The 15,826-nt window shown below is 45.8% G+C and overlaps 1 protein-coding gene across 17 annotated transcripts in view; it reads left to right on the forward strand.

The window, feature by feature from the left end:
- kif1b (kinesin family member 1B) overlaps positions 1–15,826 on the forward strand; it is a 92,970-nt gene that overhangs the window by 15,686 nt on the left and 61,458 nt on the right. For all 17 annotated transcript variants that reach the window (XM_069183665.1, XM_069183667.1, XM_069183672.1 and 14 more), the window contains exons 3-6: positions 10,064–10,140; positions 11,272–11,451; positions 12,884–12,949; positions 13,689–13,867. In XM_069183665.1, the coding sequence (XP_069039766.1) occupies positions 10,064–10,140; positions 11,272–11,451; positions 12,884–12,949; positions 13,689–13,867 (502 nt within the window). The remainder of the gene's footprint in view (positions 1–10,063; positions 10,141–11,271; positions 11,452–12,883; positions 12,950–13,688; positions 13,868–15,826) is intronic.

Below are 15,826 nucleotides of genomic sequence, written 5' to 3' on the forward strand. Positions count from 1 at the left end.
GCCTCAGGGGGCTTTAACAGTGAGGAACTGCACATTCAGTAAGTGATTCACTGGTATTGCAGTTCTGCAAGCATGGCATTTGGTTTGAATATTCCTGGTATTCAACATCCCACTGTCACACTGAAGCAGTGAAGGCTGGGTTTTACAGTAGAGTTTCCTAGGAGTTTGCAAAAAACAGAAAACCATATTTGACTACTTTTTATTTGCCAAATTAAAAACTGGATGCATTGACTTCAAAACAGTTTTTTTTTGTTTCTTTTTCCTAAGTGGATTCAGTTTCTAAAATTTTCAGCTCCGAGTTGTAAATTTGACAGTGAATTTCAGCGTGCCCTGGAATCGTTGTTGAGTCGGCTGTGTGCGTCTTGTGTTTGTTGCCGAGATCAGTTGTTTCTTGGTTCGGTGTTGCTGTGCCAGAACGTGAAGACTTGACCACAGTGAAATGGATCTCTTAACAGATGAACGTGCACTTTCCGTTCTTTATCTCATCCCGTTGGGCATGAGGAGTATATTCTGTGACGTGCTGGAGGCTTTCATCTTTGCCTCTTGGAAACCAGCACTGAAGCCTCACAGCCCATGGGTCCCGGGTTTCATTCCAGTCTGGGCTGCCCTCTGTGTGGAGTTTGCATGTTCTCCATAGCCTTTTCTTCAGGTCTACCCCTTTCCTCCCACCTCTCACGTGTGCCGTCTAGGTTAATCGGTGTCTCTGATTTGTCCCTCTGAGCACATGCACCCAGTGATCGACTGGTTTCCATCCAGGGCTTAGTCCCACCTTTGCCCTTTGCTTTAAGAACGGGCTTCGAGTTGCTGTAACCCTGACAAGGATTAAGGGACTTTTTATTTCTACACCGCCTGGATGAATCGCTCTGTTTCACTCCCCAACCTACAGGATGCAGTATTTAGTGAACCCTGTATTTTCTCAACTGGAAGTGAACTCAACAGGAAATAAGAGAGCACCCTGCTGGGTTTTCTCTGGTATGTTCTATGAATGTGGAGCAGGGCGGATCATTCTTCAGGGCCTCACATGTACAATGGTTAAGCACCACTGACAGTGTGGTATTTCTCTCCATTAGCCAGACAGGAAAGCAGACGGGAAGAATGCTTTCATGAGGGATTCTGTCCCTTACTGTTGTGTGAGCCAATTACTTGTTCATATAGTCAGTGGTGATTATGTTACACAGTGTGTAGCTCAAGGGTAACCATCAAATGTTCCTTGCAATATAAAATTCACATAATTAAATTTTAAATCAACACCAATCCAAGTATTTGAATGCAGATGGCTTGAGAAACTTTCCGTTTCTTAAGTGTTGGTTTTGTGACCGATGTGGTAAATTGCATGATGAGCCGAAGGTTCCCATGCTTTGTGGGTCTCTCTCGTCTGCGGACCGCCCCGGGCAGCGTCTGCGGAGGGCTTCCTCTGCTGGGACCACCGGGCGAAAACGGGAGCCGGACTGTCGATTTTGTCAGCGCAGTGCCTGTTGTTCCCAGGTCAGCTCAACCCATCACCCGGACAGGGAATCTGCACAGCCTTCATTCCCAGAATCGAGCACCGTGGCAAAACCACATTTCTCCTCTAGGACGGAATCTGGCTCCCAGCATTCCTACAGTATGAAAAAAAATGGGAATCAGCTGCAGGTTAATGCACTAGCACTTCCCAAGTCCCTCGCTGTTCTTCCCTTCTTGAGGATGAACAGTTTTTGAGCCCAGCGGGGAACTTGTTCCTGTTTAAACTGTGAAAACCCCGCCGTTTCTCTTGAGCGGAATCGCCAAAGCAAACACATATATTGAGCACCCTTCTCATGATTGTATTGCCAGAAGTCGAAACGTGAGCAATTTAAATGTAACCCCATTTTAATTTGACATTTTCTTAATCTCTTGTTCGCATTTGAGCTGGAGATGTTTTGGGATGTCTGAGGTGAAATGCCTTCATTAACGCCAATCCTGCTGTGATTTTCTGCTGATCCTTAACGAGCCCTCTTCCCACAGCCTTGGTGTGTGTGTGTGTGTGTCCATTGCTCAATAAACACTAAATTAGCAGAAGAGAAGGAAGTGTCACAGCTTGACCACGTGCCTCATGCCCTTCGACTGTCAGGGGGAAATAATTTACAACCTAGCAGAGCACGGGTACCGCAGTTCCCCTGTTTTGCATTTATGATTAAATTGCTGTAGCTTATTTATGTGCATTCCACCATTTGACACTGACCTGTCTGATCATGATGTGCAGTCTTAAATAAACCCCAGTTCATTTTCTGAAAAATCCCTAAAACTCCTCGTACAGCTGTGACAAGAAAACAGCACAGGAAAAGGAAGACCATCGTACTCTGATGCCCTGATCATCCCTAATTATTTTGCCTAGCCTGTGATTATTTCATACAGTAGTGCAATTAATGGTAGCTGTATACTGTCAAAGCAAAAAGGAGGAAATAGCTGTTCAGAAAATGGAAAAAAATAAATAAATTGTTGAGCGCAATGCAGTTGGCGAGTGGTAATTAGCATGCAGAAGTGGCGAGTTAAAAGACATTAGGAAGCTCGTTACAGTATCTAGGTACCGTTAATGGCTGAGGCTGCTCTGAAGCCAGCTCTTGACAGCCCCCGCACAGCTAGTGCGCTTCTTTGAAGTGCTGTGCTCCCGCATGCGCGCAGGAAGCCCTGGAGTTTGAGCTCTGCGGCGCCCTGTTTGGCGCCGTACCGTGATTATCCTCACAGGGCCTGTGGACCGGCATCGTGCTGAGCGGTTGTGGGACTTCTTCCACAGCTCGGAATAACAAAGTGTTCCGGCAGGGGTTGGAGGGTCTGGCCGCTGTGCTCGGCGGTGAAGTGGCTGATGAAGGACGTTGGGGGCGGGGGTGGTAATCATTGTCACGATCACCCAAGCCACATGTTCCGTTTCAAGTTCTAATCCTTTAGTAAATCGCCATTCAGCAGGCAGCTTGTGCAGCAGGAGTTTCAACGTGAGTGGACAGGAAATCGATTTCACATTTGTGATAATCCACACAAAATCATCTATGAAGGGTAATCTGGAAAAAAAATGCATCTTTTCAGCCTTGTTTCTAGTTTAAATGCTTTATAGTTTGTGCCGTCATCTATCCTTTCAGGTCCTCGTCTCAGAACTGATTTTTTTATAGGCGGAAAGGTTATACAATGAAGCAGCAGAGATCTGAGCTTTTATGAAACGCAGCTGTTCCAGGCAAAATGTTATCATGTGCTTTTGCTTCAGACCTCTAGAACGCACGTTAATGTTTCCAGAGAGCCTGCTTCCCTCTATAAGCAGGCTCTGACACATTTTCCCAATTTCGTAAGTGAAAAACAAGGCTGGCTGTGGTCATTACGACTTTTCTTCCTCTCATTGATTCAGGCCTCGTGCTCACAGCGCATGAGAGATCATCGGGTTCAGCTTATGTGCCCCCGTCTTCCCATAATGAGCACAGGAATCAATTTATTGACTCTTTATGACATGCTAGTAAATTCTTTATCTTCCCTTACAGTACAGCAGGCTGTCTTGCAAAACTACTGAAGTGTGTCACCCAAAGGGCAGGACTGGCGTTGGGAGGGGGGTGCCAGTCTAGTTGGGAATGTGACAGCACAAAAACAATTCATTGCGCTCCACACCACAAAACTGGGACACCTTTTAGCAGGTGACCCCTTGTGTCAAGGCAGGTGGTTTGTGTTATTTGTGACAGAATTCTTCAGAATGTTAAATATTTTATTCTGGTGCGAGGATTCTGAGATGCCGATGTTTTTTATTCTGGCACTGGCAGTGTCAAAGGATATTTCTCTTGATATTGAACATTCTCACTCTACGGCTGCTGGTGCTGCTGTTTAGCAGCAAAGTCTTAAATCAAAACATTAGTGCAATGTTATTCCGAAGCTCCCCCAATTTTTTATTTATTCTGTAAGTACAGAATTTTTTTTTTCCGTTGTTGCATGCATTTCACAGACATCATCACTGGCCCGGGCTGATTCATTTCTCCAGATGGCTTGTTTGTACCTGAGTGCACACCGCAGGTTTGGAAGCAGGCACCTCCCTGTGGTTTTAGATGGGTGCTGGGCTGGAGGATTGGTGGGGGCTTTTGTGCAGACATGAAGCGGCTGTGCTGCTCGAAAGGAGAAGATGGCAGCAGAATAAAAAACCTTGTTTCGGTATTGTTTTGCAATGCATTTTTTTAGGTTCTCATAGCAACACGTATGCTGTATTGGGGTATTGCCTGTTGCTGTGGAAGTCTACAGCTCAGGGGTTCCCCGTCCTGGTTCTGGGGTTCCCAGTCCTGGGGGAGGTCATTCCTGCTGAGGTCTTTCCTTCCTGGAATGAGCTGCCGACTGGAATATTATCAAGTCATTTTTCCTCTCAGACCTTAGAGACCTTAAGTTCTCCATAGTTAAAAGGTAGAATGTTTTAAATCATGTTTAGAAATAACCTTGTGTATCTTGGCTAATTTCACAACATTGTACTGCTAGTACAATGCGTTGCTATGATTTACATGGACAAAACAGTGCTTTGTTCAAACAAGAGATCTATTGTGTCATTGAAGGTGGGGTTTTTCAATTCACTGTCCTCACTAGACATTTGGGGGAATCCTAATAAATTCTTTTGTACTTTGGATTAGATGAGTACTTCTCCAGCTGGAAGCTAAATTTCCTAGTGTCTGTTACCTTAAAAGCCTTACATGAATGGTGTATGAATCACTTAATTGCATTTTCATTGTGTAATTTCTTGTTTTGTTGTGGTTTGGCATTTTTTTCCCTACCAGTACTAATCACATACTGTATCCAGTGCATGCATGTTTTCACTCTTAGTTTTCTTTTGATTTTATGAGGTTTAATTCCTAAAAAATATACAGATGGTATATTGTGAGGGATCAGTTGGTTGTACTTCATAGGCATCTGACTAGTCATGTTTTGAAACTACGAAGAGTCTTCTGCTTCTTTGGAAAGCTGTGCTGTAGACACTGAGCGCACCTGGGCTCATGCAGTCAAATAAATAATGAATTCTTCCTAGGGGAACCATATTCAAAAGATTAACTTACAATCCAGTTGACAAGAGGAAGTGAAAAACAAAAGTTATTTTTGGTACTGTTAGCATAGAAAAGCTATGTTTTTGAAAAGGTATGATTAATGCCCATTTTCCCATTAAAGAATTCTTTCATCTTGCTTGTACTCTATGACTAAAGTGCACTGTAAGTGTCACCACTCATCAGTGAGGTTATAATTAACATCCCGCTGTATTTGCCTTCCTAATTACCTATTAGTAATTCATGTCTTAAGCTTCTGAGAGACCGCTTAGACAGGATTCAAATGAAAAATGAAAAATGAATGATAAGAAGATCCATGTTTAATGGCATGATGGTCAGAGCTTCTGCCTGATGCTTTCCTCCAACCTTCCAAGAAACATTCTGGCTAGGTTAATACATGTCTGTGCACGTGCCCTGTGATGTACTGGTGTCCAGCCCAAGGTAGGACAAGCTCCAGGTCACCACAGCTCTACAGAGGAGTGAGTGACCTGCTGAGAAGGAATAGATGGATGTATTGTTTCAGGTTGTTTAGCAACTAGAGCACTCGCTTTAGTACTCTTTTAATAAAACAACAGCATTGTTCGGATTGCCGATTTGTACAGAACAGTAATTTAGACTTGATTCACCAACTTTCAGCAGCAAGACTTTCATACGTCTCCAGTGCGATTCATAGCTGTGGAATAAAGTCACAAGATGGAGCAGCCAAGATAAAAATGTACTATTCGTCAAAGCCGAACGCTACAGTGGAGATGCAGCTAAATGAAATGGTGATAAGATCATGTATACGTCAGTCATTCCATTGAAGCCTGTGATGCTCTGAAATAGAATGTTTTCTCTTTGGTACCTGAGATAGAGAGAGTGGCAGCCCACATGTCACGAAGGGTCATTTGCTATCCTGAAAAATTATTTTAGCCTGAGCGAAGGAGCTTAACTCAGGAGTTAATGCCTGAGTTAATAGTGAGTATGTGTGGGAGAAACTGCATCTATGAAGCATGAATCACCCCGAGCAGATGAAAGCTCTGCTTTCGGAAACCAGCCTCCTGATGAGCAATCTCTCCGGCTGAAGTCAAAGGGGGCTGTTTGACTTTGCCTAAATTAACAGCGCTGACGCGGGGAGATCGGGGCGGTGGATTACAAATTATGGAGGAGCAGCTGCTTCAGCGTGACTACACAGGGACAACTCCGTGCTGAGCTCAGAGCTTTTAATAAATAATAAGAACGCAAGGGTAACCCTAAAAGGAGAAGCAAATCTTCTCATTTCCTGCCCAATATGCTTCACATGCGGAAGAGACTTTTTATATTGTGCCATCAGCTCCGGGAGGAAAAGGATCCTCATGTCCCGTGACGGTGGGAAAGCTAAGGAGCTTGGTCACCCCCAGCTGCCCTGTAGGTTTCTGGATCTCCTGCCATGGTCTGGAGATCCAGCTGGATCGCCTAGAGCTTTCCATTTCTCCGGCCTGACGAAGGATGCTTTTCAGCTTGGGCTGTCAGGTCCATGTTCGGGCATTCATGACTTGGGGTTCAGATTATTATAAGGGTACCCCCATGCCCCTGAGAGCAGATGGCAGAAATACAAGATATAAAAAGCTACCCCACATCAAATTATAGGTTGGAGACTGACCCTCTATTCCTAATGTCTTACTCACCCTGTGTTACCTGTCTGACACTTCGTGTTGGTCACTCTGTTCTGATCAGATCCCATAAATGAATAACCTTCTAAAGAGAGTCATCGCCCCCCCTTCCACTTCCATTGTATGAGATGTAGGAGTTGGGGGTTAATAATAGACGCTGAAGGGTTTCAAAGAAGGTTAAGTGGCAATGCTAATGTAATTCTGCACCCTTTCTCCTTGGGCTCTGGGGTCTGAGTTTGACTTGGACAACAAATTGACCGATCCCAGTTTCGCCCTCTCTTCAAATCGATTCCACTAATAAACACCGAGCATCCCTTCCAGGACATGTGTCGATGTCAGATCCAGACTGAAACAGCTGGGCTGGAGGAGGGGAGTTTACCTGCATCTGCACTCTGGAGCGATCACATCCTGTTTTGTTTTTTTGACTGTTTCATACTTCAGTGAAACAAGCTGATCCCTTCGCCACCCGGTGCTGCCCGGTGACCCGGGAGGCTGGCTGACCGTGCTCTCTGGCCGAGCCGCAGTCTCGCCGCGACCAGCTGCGGAAATCTCCGTCCACGCGGAGCTCTTCTAAAAATAGCCTCCCCTCCCTCCCGCGCTTCGCCTTTTCCAAATCTGCTGCATTATTGATTTTTATCAGGAGAGCTCACAGCAGGGGTGCTCTTTCCGAGCCATCTTTTGGGCTGATAGCCCTTCACAGCGAATGTTCAACAAGTCCACTGCAGTGCAGTTTTTTCAGTCAAAGAGCCTTCTGTTTTTTTTTTTATTTCCGTGCATGCTGCCCAGGTCTTTAAATAAAGGTGTCTGTGGAGGGGGGGGCAGAGCAGTGTCATTGGGAGTGCTTAATAAGTGGAATAACCAGTAAATTAGCAGGGAGACTGCTGATCATACCAGCCTGAATACTTTCCTAATCCCTTCAGAGGCACTGATGGAAGATATTCTGAGTGGGAGGGTTTTCCGAACAGGGTTCTGATTATTTTTCCACCCGGAAGGGGGGGGGGGAGTTAAATATTGTTTCTGAAAGAAAAGGGGGAGAATGTATAATACATCACTTTATTTGAAGGACACTTATACAAAATAAATGACATGTAATATCAGCTATGGCTGGAACGTTTCGACTCAGCTGTTGTGGTTTAATGGGGTATGTAGTTTACCATGGTGCCTTTTCTGATCCTGGTTCACCTAAGATGGAATGAGCACAGAGGAAACTAAAGTAAAAATGAAATGTCCGACGCGTGCACCGATTGCAAGCATGCTCGTTCCTGCAGCGGTTCGGACACAGCGTGCAGTGAGGAGGCCTGGGTACAGCCCGCCTGCGCTGTTGCTGGTTTGTTTGTGTTGTTGCTAAGCCAACTCCTCACTTGGGCTAGGCAGCCCCTCTCCGCTCGGCTGCCTTGGCACCGGCCCTGACTTGTGCGAGGCGGAGGCACTCGTTGACCTTCCACGCCTGACCGGGGGACGATCCTTCGCCGCGCGCCAGCAGCAGCTGTGTCTATTAATAACTCTCCGCCGCCTCTGATCCCCTCCATCTGCAGGGCTTTGCGCCTCCGGCTCGTGTTAGGAGCCCAGCACCTGCGCTTGCGGCCTGGCGGCATGTCAGGCGGCATTTTGAATTTCTTATTAAATGAAAAGAAATACCTGTTAGTGTAAGGGGGGGGGGTGTCTGCGACCCCTGACCCCTGGCAGTGTGGAAACGTGCCAGATTAACAACAGGTGGTTCGGTTTAGAAGAGCTTTTTATTTCTTTTTGCATCCTCTGCCAGTTTGGTTACCCGCTCCAGGTCTCGCCCTTGGGGTCGTGGCTTTGTCCAAAGGTGTTGCCCTTCAGCTCCCTGGGGCCGAGCACGTCTGGTCAACACGGATACGGACAGGCTGCCGCGGTGCGAGACAGGTGGCGATCCCAATGCTCTGGCTAGCCTGCTTGTCGGGGTACAGGAACAGGGGGTGCCAGTGGGTTTTTACAGTAGTTAGGTTGGCACACCTTTGCCCAAACATCCTGCAAGGTGTGTTCAATCACCAGGTTCAACAATGACACTTTCACCCACACATGTCGCATGTTGATACCCTCTTAGCAATTGTTTGCTTTGCCTTGGAAAACAGGAAAAGAAGCTCCACTAAGTGTGTCTATCTTCCATGTGCATCAACGCAATGCCACTGGAGTGCTCCTCGCCTGCCTGAGTTCGGGATCCCTGTGGAAAGGGGTCGGCCGTCTCAGTACTGATCCCTCTCTTTGTTTTCTGGCCCATTTGATGGCACTGGGATTTCATTCTCACGTTGGCACGGTTTGGTATTTGGTAAAAGAGTTACAGTCTCTGTTACAGACTCGAAAAAGTGCCGTCCCCTCCGCCCTGCACCCGGAGCAAATTTCAGATGAAGACGGCAGTTCTGCTCGGCAAGTCATGCCATGCTTGTTGAGTTGGGGTCTTTTTCTCCGAGAGGGAGAAGTGGGGGGGGTGAGGGGTCCCCCTGTAATTGTATCACGGGGATACCTCCTGCTAGGATGGCACGTGCAGTTGTCCCCGGCAGGCCATTCTGTGCCCACTGCCCGATGTGTCCGTGGCAGAGCTGAGTCCTTTCCACCCTGCTGCAGACACTCTTTCTCTGGGTCTGAGTGCCGATGGCTCTCCGTCGGTGTCTCGGACTGTCTGGGGTGAGCATTGGCTCCATGACGTCGTGCTGCTCATTACTGCTCTGTGAATGTCAGTTTGTTGACCTGCAGTTTTTTTTAAAGAACATATGGAGGGTTCAAGAAGAGAGGAGGCCATTCGGGTCTGTAGATTGATCGCAGCTAATTGATCTGATGATCTCATTCAGGCCTTCCTCATTGGCTTCAATGAAATGGTTCTGCCCAGAATCCCACAGTCCTTTGTGTAAAGGAATACTATTGCCAGTTTTAAATATACTTCCTTGGGTTTCACTGTTGATTCTGCGAAACTCCTCGAATTCATTGAAGTTTTTGGATACTTGATACTGTACTCGAGTCAGATCTACTTAAGTCGGGTCGCATTGTGTTTGGATGTTAAAGGACACTGTTGGCATGTTTTTAGTAAACCTTAAAATGCAGAGACATGGCTTCATCGCAGTGTGAGGTGACAGGTGTCGCATTCTGGCCGTCATGCCTGCCTCACAGTGCCACTGCTATCCCCTGTGATGTGGGAGCTCATTACTAAGAAACGGAGTTGCTCAGGTTTGCCCAGTTTAACAGCAGGCTGGTGCCCCAGTTCTGCACTACCTGCGTGGCAGAAATGGACAGCTGTCAGAGCCATTCCCTGCATACAGTATTTGCTTGGCTCTTCAGCAGCAGAGGACATTTGGTGTCCGTTAATACTATATGTCCCCCAGGAATGACTCTAAACTAAAGCGTTAGATGTTATGTGCTTTCACTGAACTAATGTGTTTTTTTCTGTCTTTTTCTTCTTTCCTAAAGCGATTGTGAACCCCAAGAATCCAAAGGAATCCCCCAAATCCTTCAGCTTTGACTACTCCTACTGGTCGCATACCTCGGTAAGGCAGCTGGGTCATGTGAGGCTGTTCGGGTAGGGAGGTCAAGGGCTCCTCTGAATGTCCCGAATGCCAGCCCGGTTTCATGTGGCGGTGTCTTTGGTGTGCGTTCTTCACATGCTGCAGGGCGGACAGCACACCCCCGTACTGTTATTAGGGAAACATTTGCACTGCAGTGATATAAGAATGGACAGAAAATGGGGGACCTCATTTTCAGTGCTAGATTTTTAGAAGAAAGTGGAAAGTAGCTAAGCCTTAAACCCCTGTACCTGTCCTTTTTCTCATTGGTTCTATTCATTTGCTCTGCTTTAAACTTGAATGTATTAAATCTCATTAAGTATACAAAGCGTTTTTTAAAAAATATGGTTTCTCGTTATTTATCATCTTCATTTTAGAATGTTTCCCCTTTTACAAACAAATAGTGCTTAAAAGCAGCTAGTTATCAAGCCCATTGTTCTGCAACATCCTTGTTAATATCAAGCCTTTATTATGTCACCATTTAATTGCATAATTACAATCATTTATCAATGTGTCGAAACAACACTTAGTATTACTATCCAGAGGTAATTAAAATGCATAAAATGTGTGGGGCAATTAAAGGCAGTTTCTTTTCTGCGCTTCAGAGTATGTTAACAATCCCACACAGAAGGGTTAGCATTAATTTATCGATTCGTAAAAAAAAGAAAATATTTAGTTCCAACCTTCTGACACTTTACAGAAGGACATTTACTGCAGGATTTTTCCACTTTTCCCAAAGAGTTTCCATGGCTTCCTATGGACTCGCTCTTTATTGCCTGCTACCCCAGCTGCAGCAAAGGCTGAGGATGCTTTCATTCAGCCTAGGCCTCGGAACAAGTCATGTCGCTGTAGTCTCTTTAGATTAGATAGATAATACTTTATTAATCCTGTAGGGAAATTGATGAGATTACCAGGTGACTGTAGTTTAGGATTCGGATTAGGATCCCCAATAAGGCTGAGTGTATAAGGAGTAATAGTGGACAGCGGAGAATACCATAGTGTCCCAGACATTCCTCATTTTGTCATGGTGTTCCCACGGGAAGGCTTGAAGTTGAACTGTAAGCAAGAGCTCTCCGTTCACCTTCGGGGCGTCCCTGCTCCTCTCCTCCCTGGCAGATAGAAGACCCCTGCTTCGCCTCGCAGTGTCGGGTGTACAATGACATCGGGAAGGAGATGCTGCAGCACGCCTTCGAGGGCTACAACGTCTGCATCTTCGCCTACGGGCAGACCGGGGCCGGGAAGTCCTACACCATGATGGGGAAGCAGGAGGAAGGCCAGGAAGGGATCATCCCACAGGTACCATCGCATCCGGCTTTTACACAAGGAGCGTAAAGAAGCTTTCAGCCCCGAGGAGGGCTCTCCGTCCACCCCGGCGTGTGTGGGAGCTGCTGAGGCATTAATCCGGGGATCTCAACCAGCTGCTGTTTTTAAAGGAGCGCTAGGTATCGGCTTCAACAGCTTGCCTCAGTGGGTTGGCCCAGATGCCCTGTATTCTTCACGTAAAGAAGTGTCTCCTGTTTTAAATAATTAGTGTGCTCCTGTTTCGAGTTTGCTTGCATCCTGTAGCTTTATATTTGCCTTTGGGGAGTTTGAATACTTGAGTCCCCAAGACCAAAGACATTTGTTTCTTTTTTGAAATATCACGGTAACATATCGCTTTGAGCCTAAGGCTTGATCACCAGTTACTGTTCTTCGCTGGTGCACTGTATACCATGTGCAAGTGGAACCTGCCTGTGTGAAGTGTGTTTTGGGAGAAGGGCGCTGTATGAAATCAGAGCAGCCTTCTGTATGTACTGTACACTAGAAAGCAGGTTCTGTAGGTGTCTCGTCACAGAAATAGCTCAGGACAAGGACAAGAGTTTCCACTTCTAAGTATCCACGAGGCCAGCCTTTTTTTCATCCATGTTCCCCAGTGAACAAAGCTTCCGGCTTTGTAATGGCCGAATCCATCTAGCTAATTTTCAGGAGTGCTGGCTGTAGCTTCTTAAAAGCTTTTCCTGAAAGCTTTTCTGTGAGATGAGAAACCTCATCACTGGGACCTGACCTGCGGGAGCCCGGTGTTTTAGGGTGAGGGATTAGGCAGAGAAGTCAGTGACACTCAGCTCGCGCACACCTGGCTGGCTTTCAGCAGAAGCTCCAGCTGTCCAGGTCTGTTCCGCATCCCAGTCCCCCACTGTGAAATGACTCACTCCAGCCTATTCGCCTGTCAACACTCACAACAGATTTGTACAGAAGACCTTTAAATAACTTCCATTCTCATTGTCTATCTCTGTATTTTTGTGTTCTAGAAACAAAGCGCTGGAAAGAAAAGCTGTGGCTTTTTTGGCCTGCAATATTCAATAGAATAGAAGTCTATGTGGATGTTGAACAATATTGAACCTGTTTGTGCTGTAACAACCTCAGGCAGTTTAAAATGCCCCCATGAGCTTTGTAAATGCAGAAACTCTCATGATGTTAAGTGTTAGGTTGTGTTTCTCAGTTTTGTGCTGAGAAATGGCTTTGTAAATAGTGAAATGATGCCTGATTCCAGCCACCCCGAGTTCCTATTTAACTGTTGTTTGAGAAAGATCAGAAACCATGTTGGATGTGTTTAAAATGTTTCATGGAGAGAAACCAAACATAAAAAGCCCTTTTTTTGTGTTGCTTATTGATGTGAACCTGGCTCTGTAATGACCTGTGTTTTTTCTGTGCTGCCTTTGACTATAATGCACCATGCTTGTCTCTTCAGCTCTGCGAGGAGCTCTTTGAGAAAATCAATGACAACAACAACGAGGAGATATCCTATTCTGTAGAGGTGAGTGCCGGCGTCTTGAATCCTGACGAGCTCCTTGATTGGCTGCGGAGGGGGGGGGTGGCACCTGGGCTCCGCTTCTCAGCCCCTAGTGACATTTTCGTCACGAATGATCCGTTTCCCACTGGTACGCAGGTCTGCTGTCATTGGCTCCAAGAGTGTGTGAAGATTTTAATGGGCTGTAGGATTCGTGCTTCGTGAGTTTTTTTATCCACTGACGTTTCCCTAGCAACCTCCTATTAGCAACATATGTCCTGAAATTGAGCGAAAGAAAATGCAATTAGGTGTTGAGTAAAACTGACATAAAATGCAAGTTTTTATGTCTGTATATACAGTACACTTTCATTGTGAGTATTGTGCCCTTTTTAAGTAAGCACTTAAGTATAGTTGTTAAAATCTAGGTGTTCACAAAGCAAGTTAGTTTTATTTATCATTTCCTTTACAAAATAATGCCAGTTAATGAAAAGCCATTGTGCTACTGCATAGCACTTCTGTTATATTATAAACCCTTAGCTTCCCTCTTGCTTCCTCGCCCTTACCTTCCAGACTGTGTACAGTAGGGGTAAATGCAGCCTTTTAAACACCTCCAAAAACACAAAGACCAAGGAGCTTGTTCTCAGCTCCCACGTTCACCACCCCCCTTACCTGCTCCGGGAGTGGAAAAGCCACGGCAAGAAACAGGCCCGGATCACCCATCGGTGACCTGAACGGGACCGGTACAGAGTTCTGATTTCTCCCGCAGGTCAGCTACATGGAGATCTACTGCGAGAGGGTGCGGGATTTGCTCAACCCCAAGAACAAAGGCAACCTCCGGGTTCGGGAGCACCCCCTTCTCGGGCCCTACGTGGAAGACCTGTCCAAGCTGGCCGTCACCTCCTACACCGACATCGCCGATCTCATGGACGCCGGGAACAAAGCCAGGTGTGGTTCACGGGGGCCGGCCCTCCCTGTCCGGGCTTCCTTTTTTCTTTCTGCCTTTTTTTTTTGTTTTGTTGTCTCCTACGCCTTAGCAGTTTGCAATGGCCAAACGCGTACCGCCCCAGCTGCAGGCCTCAGCACGGGACGGCATGAGCACGCTTCCCACAGCGAGCTGCCCGAGCTCGTCCCCGCCGTCGCGGTCGGGCTCCGAGCCCTTTCAGCCTGCACGGCGATCGGTCGCTTGAGCGCCACCCCTTGGGAGGTCTAGTGCGCCACCAGACAGCCTGCGACCCATTTTTTTTTTCAAGAAAACAGGTCCACGATTCAGAGTGATCAATCCGACACATAAAGAATTCAGGCAGGCTGCGTATTTTCACTCAGTATGTGCTGTTAACTGGCAGGTGCAACAGGTGCTTTGTAATGGTTCCTCAGTGACATTATGACCTGTTAGTGCAGTTATTTATCATCAGGAGATCCTAAGGTGTCCTGGGTCAAAATTCTTTTGACATGCATTACAACCCAAACTTATTGATACAGCGAATTTCAGTAAGAGCCTGTTAAATATCTGAAATATTATTCAACTATAAGTATCAGAACCTGGCCTTTTGAGAGTTTTTAGAGTAGCCAGATAGTTTTCCAGAAAGGAGAAGAGGTTTGGTATTGTTTGTGGGAGCTATAAACAGGAAAAAGCAGCTGTGATACAGACAGCTTTCAGATGATTATATAGCGATTTGTTCATTTGCTTTTAAGTGATTGGTTCTTGGCTTTAACTGAAAGCTGACCTTGTTCCCCCAGGCCTGGAGCTGAACAGTGCTAGTTGATGGTGATGATTCAGAATTGCTATTCCTGGAGGCTGTTGTGTAAGCTGTGTTCCAGCCTGGTACACACCCCCCTCCCCAAAGGCCCCCAGATCAATTAATGATCGGAACAGTGTCTGCGTAGTCACAGTGACGCTAGACATGCACTGCTTCAGCTGTACAAAATTTTCTTTTGGCGTAGGCTGTGATTTTCTAAAAGATGTTGTCTGTTAATATGGCTTTTTTCTAAAAAAAAAACGTGATTCTGAGATGGTACATCAAATGGCATGACTCACAGAGTGTCCGCTGTGCATTTGCCATGCTGACCCTTTGGAATACTGATCAGCTCCCTCCGACAATAGCGTGGCATTTTCAGAATCATCTGCTTCCTTTTCAGTCACAAATTTGGGTGGCAGCCATTGGATTCATTTTTATTTTTATTGCAAATAATTTCAAGGCCCTTTCAGACAAGTAGTAGGTAGGGTGTAATAACGGAACGTTATCATTAAGGTGTTAAAAAACATGCTGAAAGCACACCATACATATTTATTATTTTGTCGTAAAATGTAATTAAATTTCAGACATTGATGTCAAGCTCACAGATTTACAAGTAGTAAAAAAAACATATAAGCGATATTAAAATACACAAGAGAAGAGGCTAGACCCCCATTTCTCCAATGCCAGCACAGCTAATTTTTGTCGCCACAACAGTCTCAGCAGTGTGTGCTCAGGTAGCTCAGCCTTAAGAGATTTAACACAGGCATGTCAATCATGCAGCCCAGAGCCTGGGCCCCTGACTGTGTCAGTCTTGCAAACATGCAGTCCTTGTGGTTATCTAAGTCTATCCAATCACAGTGCTCCTCTTTGAGGATGTCACAGATATAAAAAGCACAACACTTGAGCGTCTATAGTTGGTCTCACTGGAACTGTACCTAACATTTTTCGGGATCTCAAAAGCAGATTTTGGAACATAGTAATCAGGACCTTTTCATTATGTTATTAATTAATGCACAAAAAATAAACAATCTTATGTTGTTAAAAAAAATTGGATACATTTATTTTTCTTCATAGAAGTGACTGGAAAGTTGACATGCTTGATTTGACGTGTGGTATGATTTTGACATTTGAATAGACATGACGCTTACTTTTCAGAGATCAATAGCAG

This window comes from Lepisosteus oculatus, chromosome 25 (genome assembly GCF_040954835.1).
Source record: "Lepisosteus oculatus isolate fLepOcu1 chromosome 25, fLepOcu1.hap2, whole genome shotgun sequence".
Classification (NCBI taxonomy): domain Eukaryota; kingdom Metazoa; phylum Chordata; class Actinopteri; order Semionotiformes; family Lepisosteidae; genus Lepisosteus; species Lepisosteus oculatus.